The 18,210-nt window shown below is 42.4% G+C and overlaps 1 protein-coding gene, 1 long non-coding RNA gene and 1 pseudogene across 3 annotated transcripts in view; 2 read left to right on the top strand and 1 right to left on the bottom strand.

Annotated features, from left to right (window-relative positions):
• Positions 1–3,546: 3,546 nt before the first annotated feature.
• Mcl1 (MCL1 apoptosis regulator, BCL2 family member) lies at positions 3,547–7,827 on the bottom strand. 2 transcript variants are annotated; one of them, XM_027953735.2, is made up of 3 exons: positions 6,248–7,799; positions 5,784–6,031; positions 3,547–5,135 (listed from the first exon to the last, which is right to left on the bottom strand). In XM_027953735.2, the coding sequence occupies exons 1-3, from the start codon at positions 6,912–6,914 to the stop codon at positions 5,019–5,021; spliced, it is 1,032 nt and encodes a 343-aa protein (XP_027809536.2). In that variant the 5' UTR covers positions 6,915–7,799; the 3' UTR covers positions 3,547–5,018. The 2 variants fall into 2 exon arrangements, with proteins under 2 accessions (XP_027809536.2, XP_027809538.2); XM_027953737.3 differs by lacking the exon at positions 5,784–6,031 and having other exon boundaries at positions 6,248–7,827.
• The window catches only part of LOC139707310 (uncharacterized), a 44,051-nt gene continuing 32,755 nt past the window's right edge, over positions 6,915–18,210 (top strand). The window contains exon 1 of the long non-coding RNA XR_011708972.1: positions 6,915–6,991. This is a non-coding gene — a long non-coding RNA (uncharacterized lncRNA). The remainder of the gene's footprint in view (positions 6,992–18,210) is intronic.
• Positions 7,113–18,210, top strand: part of LOC114106657 (ras-related C3 botulinum toxin substrate 1 pseudogene) — a 30,777-nt pseudogene continuing 19,679 nt past the window's right edge.

Below are 18,210 nucleotides of genomic sequence, written 5' to 3'. Positions count from 1 at the left end.
GATTATGCTGTGGATTACATGCCTGCAATTACTGCAACTTTGAGGGCTGAGGCAGGAGGATAGCAAATTTTTTTGAGGCCAGCCTCAGAAATTTAGTGAAACTGTCTTGGGGGGGGGGGGGTTAGGAATTGTAGCTCAGTGGTAGCCCTGGGTTAAATCCATGGTATACCCCCCATCCACCCACCCACTTCTGAAGGCATGATACAAACACTAATTTCTAAAATCACTGGATAAATCAAGCAAAAAAAAAAGTACTAGAATATTCAGCTGATCCTCTTGAATTCCAGGAATAAAATGGCCTGAGCTTTGGGCATCTGACTGGAACTATGCTACACACTAGCTATACAAGTTATTTCACTTTAATTTTTGTAAAATTCTTTACCTGTCACAATTATTTTAAAGAAAACATCTTCCCCCTTTGGGACCCAGAGATTGAAGGCAAATGCTTAGTCTACACCCTATCACTTGTGGCTCAGAGGTAGAGCACTTGCCTAGCACGTATGAGGCACTGGGTTCCATCCTCAGCACCACATAAAAATAAATAAAGGTATTGTGTCAAACTACAACTAAAAAATATTTTTAAAATTTTTTTAGTTGTTCATGGACCTTTATTTATATGTGGTAATGAGAATTGAACCCAGTGCCTCACATGTGCTACGCAAGCGCTCTACCACTGAGCCCCAGCCCCAGCCCAAGAGAAGTTTTTTGAAAGGAAACAATATAAATGAAGACATGCCTCTAAAAATCACAAAACAGGAACTGAAAGTTTGGTGGTATCAAATAAAGGGAAGTGTTGACTACTGACTCCTCTAATGATTCAGGTTGCCTAGTTACTATCTGATCAGTTTTTAAGGTGCTGTGCACACTGCATGCCTGTAATCCCAGCTGCTCAGGAGGCTGAGGCAGGAGGATCTGAGTTCAAAAGTCAGGCTCAGCAACTGTGAGGCACCCAGCAACTCTGAGACTACAAAATAGGGATGGAGATGCGGCTCAGTACCCCTCCCCCCCAGGGAAAAAAAAGTTCTGTAAGGTGTAAAACTTGTAAGACTTTTGCTACCGATTCGTATAACAATGCAAGTGGGAGCAAGAGCACTGGGCAGAACTTGACCCAGGCCAAGATTTGGAGCCTCCTATCTGTCCTTAAGTGGGTACTTTTCTCCCATCACACCTCTATGCTTGGGAGGGTCATTTGTAGAAAGCAGCTTTATAATAGAAAATTATTGCCTTCTGGTAATGAAGCTCTAGAAGGGTGCTTTTGGATCAAAAGGGATGTTAAATACACAACTAAATAGGAAAATGAATCTTTGTTTGATTAGCATTTTGTGCTCAGGGCTGAAAATCAGCATGCAAACCTCTCATTTGCACATTTCCATGGTGATTCAGCTCCCTTTCAAGATAGTTGAAAATAAGGGCTTAAGGGCTTGCTCAAGTTTTTGAAATTGACTATCATCATCATCTCCTTTTTTGGGAGATGAAGGGGAAAAAGCACTTAACAGTACCAAGAACTTCCTCAAAACTTATTCTTCTAGTTTCATTTCAAAAAGTTAAGAGGGAACATGAAATAACAGCTTTTTATTTATTTATTTTAGATGTAGATGGACACAATAACTTTATTTTTAAAATATGGTTTCAGGGATCCAACCTAGTGCCTCTCACATGCTAGGCAAGCTCCCTACTACTTACTGAGCCACCACCCCCGCCCCGTGAAACAACAACTTTAAGCAAACCCTCACCTCAGAAATATACTTGGTGACTCAAAAATCTGGACAGGGATTTTGACTTTTGTATTAAATGTATTGTAACTGAAGTACTAGAATCACTCCAAAGTGCAGTAGTAATACATTTTATTAAAGAACCAACACCTTAACTCTCTCCCTCTGGAGGTAGCCAGCATTCAACATCCACATTCCTTGCTTTACCCCAAAAGACTCTTAAGATTGCCCCTATGCTCCATTGAATATGTATCTTTCTTTCCTAAATAAACCTGTGTTTGGAGAGAAAAAAAAAAAAAAAAAAACACCCAACACCTCTAATTTAAATGAAACTCTTTGCTCTTAATTAACCTATGCATATTTGCTCAGCTGACTTCCCTAACAAGGCTTGCCTAAGAGGGGGAAGAAAAGTGTCAATAGAAAAGACCCATATCACACCTTATATTTGGGAAAAAAAAATGATTTTTTTTATTTTCTCAGGAAAAAAAAACAGAAGTTAGGGAAACACTACATTTTACAACCCACATTGATTTGTAGTTGGTCCCAATTCTTCCTGGAACAGCTGTCAAAAACACTAGCTGTTTAACCAGAACCAAAGTGTTCACCCCATAGAATGTACATGGACACCACTAGAGGACTGCGTGTTTTTCCCTGAGAGAAGCAGAAAACAAACAGAAGTCGCTGAGAAAGCCATTTCAAGCAGCTCCTCCCTTTTCCATTCTGGAGGATTTGCCTGAACTATGCAGCTAGTCAGCACTTGGACCACGTGCCTCTTCTCCCTATAAACCAATTGTTCCCCCTCTTCCCAAACCATTTGGGCTCCCTAACCCCTCAGTGTTCTGGACCCCAAATACCAACTAACATCCAGTCTACGTATGTTTCAGCAGTCACGCCTAGTGAATTGGGAAGTGGTGCTTCTAAACACCAATTTATGTCTATGCCTTATTTCCACAACTGGATATGGGGAGACAGTCCTTTTAGTCACCTAAACCAGATCTTAAGATTAATTAAAAACTACATAAAGTGCTTTTAGGTCCTTAGAGACAGACATGATATAAATAATTGGCTTATGATCAAGAACGATAAATACATAGGTAAAAATAGCTCTAGCAAGATGACCTTATGGCTCTGGAGATGGGCAGGCAAGGCAATTCTTCCCCATTACATTCTTAGTCATTTTATTCATACCTATTTTTATCTGGAGTCCACAGACTAAAGGTCATGTTTTGGAGCTGAAGCTTTCAAATGACTCTTGTTACAACAGCTTTCTTCAGTTTACCACTAGCTTTTATAAAGACTCTTTGAGGTTGTTTTAACACAGCTCACTTCTTTAGGTAAAATTCAAGTGAGCTTACTCATATACAAAGGGGACTTCAGAAAGCCAATGTAAAATGATGTTCTCCTGAAAATTCTTAAAAGGACTTTTGAAACCTTTTCCCCCACAGAACAGGTTTAAAGCAACTGAAAAGTTATCAATCCAAGAAAAAGAGACTTCCTCCCACCACCATCGACTTATTGTTCCAGCACCCATCACTACCTCTCAACAGGATAAAATCCATAAAAGATGAAGATCTGCTGACTCTTGGGGGAAGGGGGGGGGGCATTAGGGAGGAAAGGGGTCACTCAGGTGCATAGTGCTGAAAATTAACAGGTCTAGTAAAATTCAGGGATGGCAGGGTAAAGATGTAGACATTGATATAAATATCTGAAGAGGGAGCAGAACAAGCAGCATATATTTCAACAAAGGAGAGGAAGTAAATGTGTTCAATACAACATCAGGTTTGAAATCAACAGAGATGACAATGGAAAAATTCAAAACAAAGCTTGGGAATCATTAATAGAAAAGAATCAGTATTTCTTTTATTGATGTATGAGGCTTAAACCTGTGTTTGAACAAGCAAGCCCCATAATAGCACCATAGTTAAGACTCTAGCCTGCTTTTCCAAGCCATCATTTTACAACTTATTAGGCAAACAAGGGATCAAATGTCTTTCATCCACCTGATGTTATCTTTTTATAAACAATGCTAACAAGTCCCACTTGGAACAGCTGAAAATCTTTCAGTAAAAGCTTTAAAGATGAGCTCATTCACTCAGTCTAAATTTTACCAGTTAAATTAGGTCAAATGTAAGGAACTCAAATGATTAGTTGCCTAATCAGAGCCCATTATTTTTAAGTCACTAGCCTACTCCCCCCACCCCTAAAAACAACCTCTCAAAACTCCACTTAGACTCAATTATTGAAAACCCATACATAACCAAATGAAAGGATTAATTTTCATTCCACAACTTCTTAATCCCAGGTTTTCAAATAAAAACCTATCTAAGGAATACTTACCAATACCAGATTGGAAAATTAAAGCCTGCATAGTTATAAATCAGATTTGTCCCACTACAACCAGGTTGCATACAATTACAAATTGGTTCTGTATATACTCTAGAACTGAACTGGAGAAAGTTTAGAATAGAAAAGCTGTAAGAAGAAATAGATTCCTAACTACAGAAGTTACAATTTTCAAAATTTAAATTCAAGACTTTTCTCCCTTTATGTTCGCAGAAATATTTTCTCTGTAAAAATATACACATTTTTACAGACAAATACATTTACAAGCTGTTTCTGTCCTAAAAAAAAAATGAGAATATTCCACATTTGTAACTAAATGAACCTTAAGTCAAGTATTCATGGCCATTACTATGCTAATGAGACTCATTCAAATCAAGCCAAAGTAGAACAGGCATAAAAGTCCTGAACACTTGGATCTTCTATTCAAGAAAATATACCCGGGAAAGCTAATCACAGAGGAAAAGCTTCCCTTCACTGTTGCACAGTAATGAGGCTTCTAGTCATAGCTCAATTACTTGTAGCTTAAATTTTTCTTTATAGGATCACTGGCATCACTAGTACTTTTCTTTTCACACTATGGGAAATTAATGAATTTGGCGGGCATATTTAATGAATTTTATGACTAGTCTGGCTACTGACCTCTCTTCTGGTTCTAGACAAGGAAATTAAGTTTTTCCACTAAATCTAACAGTCCTCCTCTGTGGCCTCCCAGTTTGCTTGGTGCTGAAAGTGAACTTTGCTTCTTTCATACAGTGAATTCTTCAAAGGGGACTACTTTTCCCATGTATTTATTCTTGTTAGACATAATCCTCTTGCCTCTTGCTTTCTGGCTAGGTTGCTAGAGTGACACTCTTGGAGGTTACAGCCTGGGCAGCTTGAAGTCCAACTTCCATAAATACATTTGATTTCCCAGAAGTTTTGGTGGCTGGAGTTGGTTAACAGTCAACTATTGCACTTACAAGGCTATCTTATTAGATACGCCAAACCAGCTCCTACGCCAGCAACACCTGCAAAAGCCAGCAGCACATTTCTGATGCCGCCTTCTAGGTCCTCTACATGGAAGAACTCCACAAACCCATCCTAGAAAACAAAAAAGAAAAGACCATTTTCAAGTATGGGTTTCTGCCCTCTTAAAAACACCATATACACAGAAAAGATGAGTTTTAATGTCTAATAAGGCACCCCCACCAAAGCAGTGATGAACCAATTACTATTCATCTCTGGGCTGCAAAAGAGACATTTTGAGTCCTTCAGTAAATCGGCACCCATAACAGTTAAATGTCACTTTACTGTACTATTGGTCATATTATGACAACCTATAAAAAGACCACCCCACGCCAAAAATTACTACCTCAAACCCCCACCACATAAGTGCTTAAATGTGTAGATCGGTATTTCTCACTGTGGTTAAGTACCTTCTGCATCAGAACCATCTGGGTGGTATGCTGAAAACACAGGTCCCATCCAGTAAGGGGCCTCCTAGGAATGTATCTTAATGACTATACCCAGGGGACTTTTATTTCTTCAGGGTTTGAGTCCACCGGTCTGACGATTATCCGACTGAATTACAATAACCTACAGAAAACCAGGACCTCTGATACAATTCAGGACGGCCACACACTCTCCCTACAAACCCCTACTTCACCAGCGCCCGGCAGGCAGGGGTCCAGCCCGCGCCCGTGGAGCCCGGAGTTAGTCGCCGCCGCGGCAGGCCTGGCCCTCACTTACCCAGCCTCTTTGTTTGACCAGCCAGTCCCGTTTTGTCCTTACGAGCACGTCTGTGATACTTTCTGCTAAGGGTTCAATGCAGCTTTCTTGGTTTATGCTCTTCAAGTGTTTGGCCACAAAGGCACCAAAAGAAATGAGAGTCACAATCCTGCCCCAGTTTGTTACTCCGTCACTGAAAACATGGACCATCACGCGAGACAGAGACTTGACATCATCCTCGTTTTTGATGTCCAGCTTCCGAAGCATGCCTGGGGAGAAAAGCACGCACGTCCTCGTGGCCCCTTTGTCTCGGCCGGGCCGCGGTCGCCTGCCCACCCGCGGCGGGGAGGTCGCTCTACACTGACGCTACCGAGCTGGGGCGGCCCCACTCGACTGCCATCCCCCCTTCCGCGTCTCTGGACAGGACTGCACTTCCAAAAGCACCGGGCCCGGCCCGCCCGTCCGGCCGGCGGGCGCCGCCTTACCTTGGAAGGCCGTCTCGTGGTTGCGCTGCACTCCGTCGCCGACCCGCCGCAGGGTCTCCAGCGCCTTCCTGCTGGCGGCCCCCGACCCGTGCAGCGGCTTCGCGTCCTTGGCGCCGGTCGCCTGCTCGCGGAGGTACCGCGAGATGATCTCCAGCGACTGCCGGTACAGCTCGTCCTCCTCCTCCTCCGCGGGCGGCGGCGTCGAGGGCAGCGACCCGTCCGCGCCGGGGCTCTTGGCGGCTTCCCCAACCAGCTCCAGCAAGGGCAGGACCGCCGGCCGCTTCCCGAGGGGCTCGGGCTCGTAGCCGTCCAGCTCCTCTTCGGGCGACATGGCGGCGGCGGGGGCTTCCATCTTCTCAGGCGGCGACACGCAGTAGGAGGGCGCGAGGAAGAGTCGCCTCGCCGGGGTCGCGGTGACGTCGGGGACCTCGGCGCCAATGGGCACCGGCCGCGCGACCCTTCGGGCGTCCTGCGCCTGGGCGGCTGGGGAGCTTCCGCCCGAGAGCGCGCCGGCTTCCCCTCCCCCTGCCTCTCGCCGGGCCGCGGCCTCCTTCTCGGCGGCCAAGAGCTGCGCTCCCGGCGGGGTGGCGCCGCCGCTGGCCCCCAGCCCGGCGCCCCCGCAGTAGAGGTTGAGTCCGATGACCGCGTTCCTCTTAAGGCCGAACATCGCACGCCGCCACCACAGTTTCCAGTCCGTGCGAGAAGACTACGGAGGCCTCGACTCCTCTCTCGAAGGAGGCGGAAGTAAGGAGTGGGAGAGGCGCTCCTAGATCACGGTTTTAGAGCCGGTCCTACGCGCTGGCGTCAGAAAAAACCGAAAAACCATAAAAGGGGAATAGGGGCGGAAGCTTCCGGAGAGTTGCGCATGGCTCTTACCGGCCCGGGCGGGGCCGGGGCGGCGACTTCCGTTCTCCAGGCCTCCGGCTGCCCGTTACGTAACGGCGGTTCCGCGCTCTCGGGCTCGAGCGCCTTGGCACCGACTGGTGCGGTCTTGGACGTGATCAGGTGCCTCCTCCGTCCACGCGCCGACTCGCGAGCCCCCGTTTTTGTGTGCCAGAGGTTTTGTCTGTTTTTCCTCTCGGCTACTGGGGGTTCTACTCAGCGGCGCTCGGTTGAAGTTTTTGAGACAGGGTCTCCTAAAGTTCAGGAGACCAGGATATCTTGGAACTTGCCATCCTGTTTCAGCCTCCCAAGGCGCTGGGATCATAGGCGTGCGTCATCTTGCCCGGCTTGTGCCAGTTTTCTTTCTTTTTTTTTTTTTTAATATTTATTTTTAAGTTTTAGGTGGACACAGTATCTTCATTTTACATATATGTGGTGCCGAGGATCGAACCCAGTGCTTCGTGCATGCCAGGCAAGCACTCTACCACTGAGCCACAACCCCAGCCTTTTCTACATGTCGTAGATGGATACAGTACCTTTATTTTATTTATTTTTATGTGGTGCTGAGGATTTGAACCTAGGGCCTCATACATGCTAGGAGAGCGCTCTAGCGCTGAGCCACAAATAAGCCTCAATTTTTTTTTTTTTTTTTTTTTGTACCAGTGATTGAACCCAAGGGCGTTTAGCCACTGATACACATCCACAGCCCGTGTTTTGTTAATTTTTTTTTTTTTTTTTTTTTTTTTTATAAGTTTAGAGACCGGGTCCTACTAGGTTGCTTACAGCCTCACTAAGTTGCTGAGGCTGGCCTCGAACCTGTGATCCTTTTGCCTCAGCCCCCTGGGCCTGTTGAGACTACAGGCGAGTGCCACCTCGGAGGTTGAGGAAAAATGGGATGAGGAGCAAGTCTTATGTGGGTTAAATAAAAGGGCAGTGTTGGGAACCTGTAACCATTTTGCACATTCTCAGCTGCTCTCAGTCCAGCCATGTTTGGAAATGGGAATAGTCCATGGACTTCCATAAAGAACCTTTTACATATAAAGTGGACTATGCAGAAGTGATCCTCCACTTTTTTCCTGTCTCCCTACTTTCTCTTCCCTCATCTCTCTTCCACTCTCTACTGCCATTTACAAATAAGCCTTACTGAATCAGCACCTCTTCTGAGCGAGCTCTTTATTTTTTGTATTGGTAATAAGGCACGTTAACTTTAGGGAGAGAACAAGAATCTTATGTTATATGCCATGTATGTCAACTTCAATTGAAGGTTAAAAGATCTCTAAAAATAATAATAGCTAAAATTTGAGAATAAGGTACTTGAGGAACATAAGCAGGATAGGTTAAACAAGGTTCATAGTCATTGAAATATGGTTTAGCAGGGTGTGAGGAACAGGACTGTCATCCCAGCTGGTTTTTTCTTTTTAAAATTATTTTAATCTTTATGTGGTGCTGAGGATCAAACCCAGTGCCTCCCATATGCTAGGCAAGCGCACTGTCACTGAGCCACAGCCCGGGCCCCTTGCTGATCTTGAACTTGAAATCTTCCTGCCTCAGCCTCCAGAGTCGCTGGGATTATAGGCATGTGCCACCAAGCCCAACCCAAAATATTATTTTATCAGGTAGTGAAGTGCAAGGAAATAGCAAAAGCAATGGCTTTTCCTTTCTCAGAGGCTGTAAAAGAAATGCAAGTTTCACTTTATAAACCAAGAAATCACGAGTCCACCAATTCTACTGCAGTTCGTTAGTTTACTCTTCTATGTTCCTAAATGTCTCTTGGAATCTCCTATCAAACTGCCAATATTTCTTCCTCCCTTCTTCACAGAAAGCTGAAGCAATCAGAAGAGAAAACTTCATTTCCCTTCACTAAATCTACTAATTTACTGCTGTTGTTCCCATCCTGTCTGCCTTTCCTGTGGTTAAAATGAATAAACCTCTGCTAAGATCAGCCTCTTCATGTGTGTGTTGAATCCCATCTCCTTTGCCTACTGACGTACTCACAGTTATCCCTTTATATTCACACATCATCCATTTATTCCTGTTTATGGAAACATTTTCATCAGTATATAAACTTAATATTCTTTCTCACAAACTTAACCAAAATTCTTTAATACTGTTTTATTTTGTTACAGGATTTCATATTGTGCAGGCTTTTCTTGAATTCTTGACTCAAGTCTCCCTCCCACCTCAAACTTCTGAGTAGACTCTAGAGCTTATTCTACCACATCCAGCTTGAGCTTCCTTTTTTTTTTTTTTTTCTTTGTACTGGGAACTGAACTCAGGAGTGCTTAATGTGACATTATGATAAGATATTATCTGTATTACACTTAACCACTGAGCCACATCCCCAGCCCTTTTTTTATATTTTATTTAGAGACAGGGTCTCACTGAGTTGCAAGTGCCTCATTAAATTGCTGAGGCTGGCTTTGAACTCCTACTTCAGCCTCCCAAGCTGCTGGAATTTTAGGCATGCACCACCAGACCCAACTTTGATGCTTCCTTGTATAGCAAAAACTTCAACCTCCTAAACTCATTTTCTCTCTTGAGCCCAGTTCAGTTAACTTTTCATTCCTACCACTCCAAAGAAACCATTCTTGTAGATATTATCACTGGTCTCAGTGATCTTTTGCAACCTTCCTTTTACCTGACTTCAAGCAGTCTTTGATGTGACTGATTAGTGCATTTGGAACACTTTATTCATGTACCTTCTAGAGTACCATATACTCCTAGTTTTTCCTTCTTCCCCACTGTCTACTCTTTAGGTTTATTAATTTCTTGATGCTATCCACTTGATGAGAACACTCACCCTGCTTCCTTTTGTAACCCTACTTATGCCTGGCTCATGGCAGATGCTCCACTGTTGAATGGATAAATTGAAATGTTAATAACAAGGTATATGTAAAGGTTAGAAAAGTGGGATGGGGCCATATTACTGAAGGGTTTGAAAGTCAAAGAGGTATTTGGGCATAAGCAGAATAGGTAAACAAGGTTCATAGTCTTTAAAATATGGTTAAGCAGGGTGTGGTGGCACAGGACTGTAATCCCAGCTGGCCTGTAATCCCACTAGGATACCATGATGTTTGCTATGATTTAACTTCATTAATTGTATTAGAATAGATTAAGAGAGAAAGGATGGGGCTGGGGATGTGGCTCAAGCGGTAGCGCGCTCGCCTGGCATGCGTGCGGCCCGGGTTCGATCCTCAGCACCACATACAGACAAAGATGTTGTGTCCGCCGAGAAATTAAAAAAAAATAAATAAATATTAAAAAAATTCTCTCTCTCTCTCTCTCTCCCTCCCTCTCTCACTCTATCTTTAAAAAAAAAAAAAAAGAGAGAGAGAGAGAAAGGATTAGAGGCAAAGAAATAAAGTAGGAGGCCACTGCAACATGACAGCCAAGAAATAATGATAAGCCAGGCATGGGCACATCCTGCAATTTCAGCAACTTGGGAGGCTGGGGCAGGAGGATCACAAGTGGGAGGCCAGCCTGGGCAACTTATTGAGACCCTGTCTCAAAATAAAAATACAAAGGGCTGAGGATATAGCTCAGTGGTACAGTGCCCTTGGCTCAATCCCAAGTACAGAAGAAAAAAAAATACTGAGTGATAGTAAAGTAGAATTAAAGAAGGTCAGTTTAAACTCTGTGGAGGCAGAGTCCATAGGACTTAATGACTAAGATGATGATAGAATGTGACATTATGATAAGATAGTTATCTGTATTACACAAGGTAAATGGGTGGCTACCTTGTAGATTCTTGGAGAATCATTACTCTCACCAGTAGGCGAAAGGGTTTGTGCAGCAGAGACAAGAACCAATATGATCTCTTGGAGGTCCTGTCCTCAGGGAATTTTTCCCCCCTTTGAGGGGGGACTCATTATGTTGCCCAGGCTGACTTCAACTGGGCTCAAGGGATATGTCTCGCTCAATCTCCTGAGTTGCACTTCAGGACTACCACTGTACCTATCTCCGCCTCTTGAGTAGCTGAGGTTATAAGCCTGTACCATTGCACCTGGCTTCTTTTTCTTTTTTAGGTCCCATATAAACTCATGCTTTGAGAGACTTTCTGTTAATGTAAATTTCCAGAACTACTGGAGTAACCTGTTCTCTTCCTCTAACCTAAGGCTAATAATCTTTTCCCCTTTAAGCTTAATGGCAAATTTATACCTTCCTTCTTTCCTCTCCTGTTCCCTTTGCCATAATCTTTCATATTGTTCCTTCTACCATCAGTTCGTCCCACCATAATCAATAATTTTTGTGTAATCATAATGATACCTAGTCTTCACAGGTATCACTGGCATATAATTAGAGTTTAGCAATCTCTCAGGTGTGACAAACATTGCTAGTTGACTTATCTGATATTCTCCCCTTCTTCCTTTCTGACATACCCCAGAGTTTTTTGTTTTTGTTTTTTTTAAGAATTACAACATGTTTAGCTTTCCAGAACATTGATAAAACTAATTGTGGTGAAGTAGCCTACTTATTTGGGAGAGAAGTATAATTATAAATGATCGTCATTCATTCAACACTCAAGTTATTAAGCTGGGGATACAAAAGTAAATAAGGCATGTCCCTTGTCTTTAGGTACATAATGAAGAATTATAAAATAGCTGGGGATGTAGTTCTGTGGTAGAGCACGTGCCTCGCATGCACCAGGTCCATCCCAGAAATTAAAAACAAAACTAGGGCCAGGATATAGCTCAGTTGGTAGAGTGCTTGCCTCACATGCACAAGACCCTGGGTTCAAATCCCAGCACCACAAAAAGCAGACAAACCAAAAAACCACTTCACTGGGTAGTGGGGAATGGTAACATACTCCTGTAATCCCAACTGCTTGGGGGCTGAGGCAGGAGAATCACAAGTTCAGAGTCAGCCTCAGAAACTTTATGAGGCCCTGAGCAAGTTAGTGAGACCCTGTCTCGAATATAAATTAACAAGGGCTGGGGATGTGGCTCAGTGATTGAGCACCCCTGGGTTCAATCCCTGGTACTGAAAGAAAACTAGCAGGGCATGTTTTCCATGTAATCCCTGTTTATAATCTGAGCAATTGGAGAGACTGAGGCAGGAGAATCGCAAATTCAAGATCAGCCTTGTCAATTTAGTGAGGCCCTAAGCAAATTAGAAAGACCCTGTCTCAAAAAAAAAAAAAAAAGCTGAGATTGTGGGTGGGCTGGGGATGTAGCTCAGTGGGTTCAATCTCTGGAAGTCCTCACCCCCACCCCCACCCTGCCCCACTGCCCCCTGCGGGGTGGAGGGGGGAATTTCAGGAGAAGGGGTAGGGGCTGGGCTCAGTGGTTAAGTGCCCCTGGATTCAATCCCCAGTACCAAAAGCAAAACAAACAAACAAACAAACCTGAATCATTATAAATCAACATGGCATTCAGTAAAATTCAAACAAGGAAGAGAACTTTAACCTTATAAATTGGATCACTGCCAACACTACAGCAGGGAGGGGAGGGAGCATGGGGGTAGGAATGACAGTAGAATGAATCGGACATTATTACCCTATGTGCATATGTGATTACATGCATGACCTGTGTAACTCTACATCGTGTACAACCAGACAGATGAGAAGTTATACTCCATATATGTATGATGTGTCAAAATGCATTCTACTGTCATGTATAACTAATCAGGCAGATAAAAAATGTTAAAAAACATTATAGCAATCTTCAATCCCATTTAGTGGTGTAGCATATTAGAAGCATTCTCTTTAAGGAAAAGAAGCCAGGCACACTGGTACATGCTTGTAATCCCAATGACTCAGGAGGCTGAGGCAGGAGGATAGCAAGTTCAAGGCCAGCCTGGGCAACTAAAAGAGACCCTGTCTCAAAATAAAAAATAAAAAGGGCCGGGGGCATAGCACAGTGGTAGAGAGTACCTGGATTCAATCCCCAGTACTGCAAATAAAATAAGGACAAGAAGGGAACTTTCTATCACTGTTTATATTTCTTGGAGTAGAGTGAAAAAGAAAAAGAAAAGGAACAAGGATAAAAAGGAAGAAACAAAACTGACAGTATTCACAGATAATAAAACTACATTTGTGTGTGTGTGTGTGTGTGTGTGTGTGTGTTGGGGATTGAACTGAGGGGTGTTTAACCACTGAGCCACGGCTCCAGTCTGTTTTTATTTTTATTTTTTGTTTTGAGACAGGATCTCATTAAATTGCTGAGGCTGGCTTTGAACTTGGCAATCCTACTGCCTCAGCCTCTCAAGCCACTGGGATTACAGGCCTGTGCCACTGTACCCAGCCAAAACTGCATCTTTTTCTTTTTTTTTTTTTGTAATTTTTTGAGACGGGGGTCTTACTGTGTTGTCTGGGCTGATCTCAAACTTGTGGGCTCAAGTGATCCTTACCAAAATTTCTTAAACAAGACATAAAAATCAGTAACTGCCTGGCACAATGATACACACCTATAACCCAGTTACTGGAGAGGCCAAGAAAGGAGGATCACAAGTTCACGGTCAGCCTAGCCAATTTAGTGAGACCCTCCCTGTCTTTTAAAAAAAAGTCACTAAAGAGAAAAAAAATGAACATATGAAAAATGAAAACAACAAGCTTAGTACCAAAATAAAACTATCAGCAAAATGCATGAGCACACAGAAGAGGAAATAATTAACTCTGCCTTGGGAGAAAATGATTTCAGATGAATATCAAGCTATGCAGAGAAAGGACAAAACATTTCAAACAGGTACATATGCAGACAGAGAGAGGCAAAATAATCTGACCTGTTCAAGGAAGTACCAGGGGTAGAATGCAGAGGGGTATGCATGAGGACACAGGCTTCAAATCAGCTCAGCCCAGCCCCACCATTCACCAACTCTGCGATTCTGGGCAAATGATTTTATCTCTGAGTGTGTTTGAGTGACAGTATTCTTACTCCATGAGGTTGTAAGGATCTAAGGCATCAGTTCTCAAAGCCTGGTAAACAGACTGAAGAGTCCCCTGATCCCTGTGGGAGGCAATCCTTGAGGTAAAAAATATTTTTACAATATTAAGATGTTATTTGCCTCCTTCACTGATTTTCACGCTGTTCATGCTAAAGCAATGAGAGTAAAACTGCTAACAAATCAGCACAAAACAATGGGCTGGGGTTATGGCTCAATGGTGAAGCACTTGCCTAGCATGTGTGGGTCACTGGGTTTGATCCCCAGCATCACATAAAAATAAACAAATTAAAGATATTGTATCCATCTACAACTCAAAATATTTAAAAAATATATAGCATAAGACAGGCAGTGGTGCCTGGTATAGTGAGCACACTTATAATCCCAGCTACTTGGAACGCTGAGGGAGGCACAAGTTTGAGGCTAGCCTCATCAACTTAGTGAGATGCTCAGCAACTCAGTGAGACCCTGTCTCAAAATAAATCGAAAAAAGATCTGGGTATGTAACTCAGTGGTAAAGTGTCCCTGGGTTTAATCTCCAGCCAATCCCCTCCAACCCCCCAAAAAGGCACTGTGGTGCACACCTTTAATCCAAGCAAGGAAGACCAAGGCAGGTGAATCACAAATTTGAGGCCAGCACTGGCAACTTAGTAGATCCTGCCAATCAATCAATCAATCAATCAATCAATAGGCTGAGGATGCAGCTTCATGGTAGAGCACCCCAAGATAAACTCCCAGTACCACAAAGTAATAATAATAATAATTTAAAAAAATTTTTTTGTGGTGCTGAGGATCAAACCCAGGGTCTCCTGCATGCTAGGCAAACACTTTACCACTGAGCCACATCCCCAGTCCCAATAATAATAATTTTTAAAAAGAAAAGAAAAAGCCAGGTACAGTGGCATGTGCCTATAATCCCAGTGGCTCTAGAGGCTGAGCTAGGAGGGTTCCGAGTTCAAAGCCAGCTTCAGCAACATAGTGAGGCCCTAAGCAAATTAGTGAGACCCTGTCTTTAAATAAAATACAGAAAAGGGCTGGGAATGTACTCAGTGGTTAAGTTCCCCCTGAGTTCAGTCCCTGGTACCAAAACAAAAAAGGCCGGGGGATAGCTTAGAGGTAGAACACATGCCTAGCATGTGTTTTGATTACCAGCACCTCAAAAAAAAAAAAGAAAGAAAGAAAGAAAAATCAATTCAGTGACACAAAACTGTACTAGTAGTCAGTTTTCACATTTTCAATGATGAAAAAGATGGATTTTACTTATGAATGACTTTGATGAAGCAATAAAAATTAATTTTAGTGAATCTCAACCCTTGAATGTGTGGCTATCTATTTATTTATTTTTTTGTACCTGGGATTGAACTCAGAGGTGATTAATCACTGAGTCACATCCCAGTCCTTTTTAGTTTTACTTTGAGACAGGATCTTGCTAAATTGCTGAGGCTGGTCTCAAACTTAAAATCCTCCTATCTCAGCCTCCTGAGCCACTGGGATTACAAGTGTGTGCACCACTCCCAGCTAATATATGGCTTTTTAATATTCTCTTGGGTAAGATAAAAAAAAGTACCAAGTAAAATACTTAGCTTTAATCAGACGCCTTGGCACACACCTGTAATCCCAGTGACTCGGGAAACTGAGGCAAGAGAATCCCAAATTCAAAGCAATTTACTGAGGTCCTGAGCACTTTAGTGAGACTCTGTCTCAAAAAAAGCAAAAAAAGGGCTGGAGCCTACTCTTCTAGGCCCTTCATTCACTTGCCCCATTCATTTAGTAAAAACATATCGAGTGCCAACAATAGTTGTAGACTCGACAGATATATCAGACATTAAAAAAAAAGGATAATGATCTCTGTCTCTGGTAAGACAGAGGGTAACCAATAAGCAGGGGATAATAAAATGAAACATTAAAAAAAAAAAAAAGAGGGCTGGAGATGTGGCTCAGTGATAAAGCACCCCTGGGCTCAACCCCCAGTACAAACAAAAAAAAAAAGTACTTTTGCTTTATATCAAAGTTTGATTTTGTCTCCAGGAAAAGCAGTGGTTCAGTTGTTTGGATTATGAGCTTAATTAACTTTTTAAATTTTTTTCTCATTACTGTGCTGGAGATTGAACCCAGGATCTATCTTGTGTACTCTAGGCAAAGTGCTGTGCCACTAAACTATACCACCAGACTTTTTTTTTTTTTTTTAATCAAACACCTTTTAACTTGAAAGGTTGACTGACATCCAAACTATAATTATTCAGGGCTGGGATATAGCTCAGGGGTAGAGTGCATATCTATCATGCATGAGGCCCTGAGTTTGATTTCTTAGTAATGCCAACAACAAGGTTATTCAGCAGGCACAGTGGTACATGCCTATAATCCTAGGCTGGCCTCGAACCTTTGATCCTTCTGTCTCAGTCTCCTGAGTTGCCAGGATTATAGGTGTATACCATTTTGCCCAACTCTTAGACTGTTATGGTTTTAATAAATGTGGTGTGTGTGTATCACATTATATATGGATAATGAAATTTTCAACATTTACAATATCTGCATAACTAAGTGAACCATTTTCCAAAGAACCAATGCATAATGTCTTAAATATGGTTGCAAAAGGCAGTAGGCAAGTGATGGGGTTGGGGAGTTGATTACTGGGAATCCACCTAGGAAGTTGTTGCAATTGTCTGGAAAGAATTTGGGGCACAGTGGTGCATGTCTGTAATCAGGGCAATTTGGGAAACTGAGCATTCTTGAAGTCCTAAATTCAATCCCAGCACCATAAAATAAACAAAAAGATAAAGGAACAATTAGCCCTGTCCTTCCACATAAGGAGAACTGAATAAAAGGTAATTCTCATGAGATAAGAAACAACTATGTGAGATGTTTCTACTCAACCCCTTTTTTTGGTGGTGCTGAGGATTAAACCCAGGGTTTCACATATGTTAGACAAGTGCTCTACCACTGAGCTACATTCCCTGCCCCATTTCTACAAAAAGGGAAAGTTAAATGTAGATTTTTTTTTTTTTTTAAGAGAGAGAGAGAATTTTTTAACATTTAATTTTTAGTTTTTTGGCGGGCACAACATCTTTGTTTGTATGTGGTGCTGAGGATCGAACCCGGATGCCAGGAGGGCGCGCTACCACCTGAGCCACATCCCCAGCCCCTTAAATGTAGATTGAAGAACTAATCTAAGCCAGTTTTTAAATGGTAGTTAGCATTCAGGTCTAATTTCAGATCCTTTCTCCTTCAGGAGACTATAGGGGAGGAGAGAAGAGGATCTAATGGGACTCTGAGGGAACACCAACATTCTATGGATGGATTAGGAAAAGAGAAATCAAAGAAGAATCAAAGATAAATCTTCTATGTCTTTGTTTATTAGAGCTGCTGTTACAAAACACCAAACTGAATGGCTTAATTTACAGAAATTTGTTTTCTTCGGAAATTAGCAATCCTAAAGTCAAGGTTTTGAAGGATGGTTTCTCCTGAGGCTACTTATAGAGAGTTATCTTTTCCCTGTGTCTTCACAGTCTTTTTTTTCTGTTCCTCACTGTGATCTAATCTCTCTTTTTCCAAAGGCATAGACAGAGGTTTATTTAAGGAAGCAGATACTTATTCAAGAAGAAGAGGCTATCTCAAGAGAGACCCTTTAGGGTAAAGTAAGGAATATGCACTGAATGCTGGCAATCTCCAGAGGCAGAAATAGCCACCTAGTTTCTTTTTATAAGGACTCCAATTGTGTTGGATTAGGGCCCACTCTCTTGATCTCTTTTAACTTAAATTACCTTTTTAAAGATCCTATTTTCAGGGGGTGTGGTGGCTCACACCTGTAATCCCAGAACCTTGGGAGGCTGAGATGTGAAGATCACAAGTTTGAGGCTGGTCTCAGCAATTTAGCAATATTTTCAGCAACTAAAAACTTTTAAAAGGTAACATTTATTTGCTGTATTATAATTCTAATATCCACAGTCTCTGTAGGCCTAATTCTGCTATTTATGATTTTGCTCATTCTCATTCATGGTCCCTTGTTTCCTGTTATTTTGTGTTTTGGGCTTTTTATTGGTGAATTCATATTTGAAGAAACTTTATCTCTAAGGATTGATTATTTTGGGCAATGCTGAACCCAGCACCCCACACACAAGGCAAGTGCTCTGCCACTGAGCTACATCCCAGCCCTGTAAGGAATTTTTTAAGATTTGAATTAAAGGTGCATTTAAAAAAAAAAA

Source organism: Marmota flaviventris, chromosome 10, assembly GCF_047511675.1.
Source record: "Marmota flaviventris isolate mMarFla1 chromosome 10, mMarFla1.hap1, whole genome shotgun sequence".
Taxonomy (NCBI): domain Eukaryota; kingdom Metazoa; phylum Chordata; class Mammalia; order Rodentia; family Sciuridae; genus Marmota; species Marmota flaviventris.
Note: the sequence above shows the minus strand (reverse complement) of the source record. Positions and strands in the feature narration are given on the sequence as shown.